The 1,650-nt window shown below is 39.6% G+C and overlaps 1 protein-coding gene across 1 annotated transcript in view; it reads left to right on the top strand.

Moving 5' to 3' along the window:
- The window catches only part of sez6l (seizure related 6 homolog (mouse)-like), a gene marked incomplete at its 5' end in the record, with an annotated part of 34,563 nt that overhangs the window by 27,600 nt on the left and 5,313 nt on the right, over window positions 1-1,650 (top strand). Inside the window, 1 exon segment of the mRNA XM_014020570.1 lies at window positions 608-722. Within this exon segment, the coding sequence (XP_013876024.1) occupies window positions 608-722 (115 nt within the window).

Genomic DNA, 1,650 nt, shown 5'->3' with positions numbered 1-1,650 from the left:
CATCTGCTGTTGTATAAACTCCTGTGAGTCTGAGAATCGGAATTTTTAACAACTCTTCAGGCAGTCCAATTTTCATTTTAGTTGATTTTTCCTTCCTGTCAGGTACGTTTAATTCAGATGATGTGCTTAAGTTGGACATGGACCCAGCTACATACAGTATATTGTTGCTTTTGAATAATTCCAACATATTTTAAATCCACTTTTTTTCATACAATCACTACCTAAGTATTTACCTACGTGTATGTACCTTTTACAAGGTGCGGTGGAACTTAGAGTTGCACTCTTTGGCTCCTCATATGATTGTGTTCAGTAAACGCATGTTGACTTGTGAGGCCTGAACCAATACTTGTATCTTCACACCTTAATACATTATATATACAGTAAATGAGAAAAGAAAAGATGAGAAATGAGAAAAACTAAAATCACTTCACCGTTCTGTTTGCTCTGCTGACATCTGCTAACACCTGCGTGCCCATATGTGTTTGTGTTGTTCTTCCAGCTGTGTTTGGTTTCCTGCATCATCCACTATTTGTTAAAACACTTTGAATCAAACTTTTAGAAATTCTGGATAAAACTCCTCCAGACTAACCTGTGAAATGTGCTCCAGTTGCAGAGGCGACTGCAGGCTCCCCTCTGGACGGAGGAAACATAGCCTTGGCCGTCGTCATCCTCATTCTGCTGCTGTCTGTGCTGCTGGGTGGAGCGTATGTCTATGTCACAAGGTTAGTTTAGTAAAATAATCACATCTTTGACTGATGTTTAGAGCTCTGTATCATTGTAGATGCAGCAGTTATCATGTGGAGATTGTTCTTCAAAAATGATCAAATAAGGGGGCAAAACAAAAGTTCTTTTCATCACTAAACAAAACATAAAATGTTGCAAAAGCAGAATGTCAGGGTTGGTGGTGTAGGACCCAGAATTACAGACTAACACAAGAAGCTGGAGCAAACAAACAAAAGCAACAAGGAAGTGGAGGCACAGAGGAACAACCTGAGCTAAAGTTTACACTGCAGAATGAGAGCAAAACCAGAGGATAAATATACCAAGGCTGATGAATAAAGTGGAGACATCTGGGCCAAATGACTACAGAGAACAGGTGTAAGTGGATGCGGCAGAACTGGAGTGAAGACTGACAAAAAGTACTGAAGACACATTTTCTTCTGCAGGTCACTTTAGAACTAACGGTTCAATCTGAAGACTGATGAAGGTCACATTTAAATAATGTGAATAACCACACAAAAACCTGATCTGGACAAAGAATTTGAATTGAGCATTAAGATCTGCAGTTTGAACGTAGACTTCTATTGTGGCTGTTTAAAATGTTCAGGGGTCGGATTTATAAAACTGGTGTACGCACAATTTGAGCCCAGAAACTTGCGTACGCCACTTTTTACGCTAAGGTAGTGATTTATAAAATCCAAACTTGACGTGAAAATGTGCGGTGCCTCACGCCAGCTCTGACCCATGCGTACGCTCATTTTGGAGACGTGAAACAGCGACACAGATGGTGAAGTGAGGAATTAGAGCCACACTGTGTAATGATCACTGTCAGATATTTAATTTACCTTCAGAATCAAAATTAGATTTTTATTCAGCTTTATCATCAGCTTTAACAGTAATATTTATGCTTCTGCTGCTGAGCCATGAGGA

The sequence above is a fragment of the Austrofundulus limnaeus genome, unplaced genomic scaffold, assembly GCF_001266775.1.
Source record: "Austrofundulus limnaeus strain Quisiro unplaced genomic scaffold, Austrofundulus_limnaeus-1.0 Scaffold258, whole genome shotgun sequence".
Taxonomy (NCBI): domain Eukaryota; kingdom Metazoa; phylum Chordata; class Actinopteri; order Cyprinodontiformes; family Rivulidae; genus Austrofundulus; species Austrofundulus limnaeus.
Note: the sequence above shows the minus strand (reverse complement) of the source record. Positions and strands in the feature narration are given on the sequence as shown.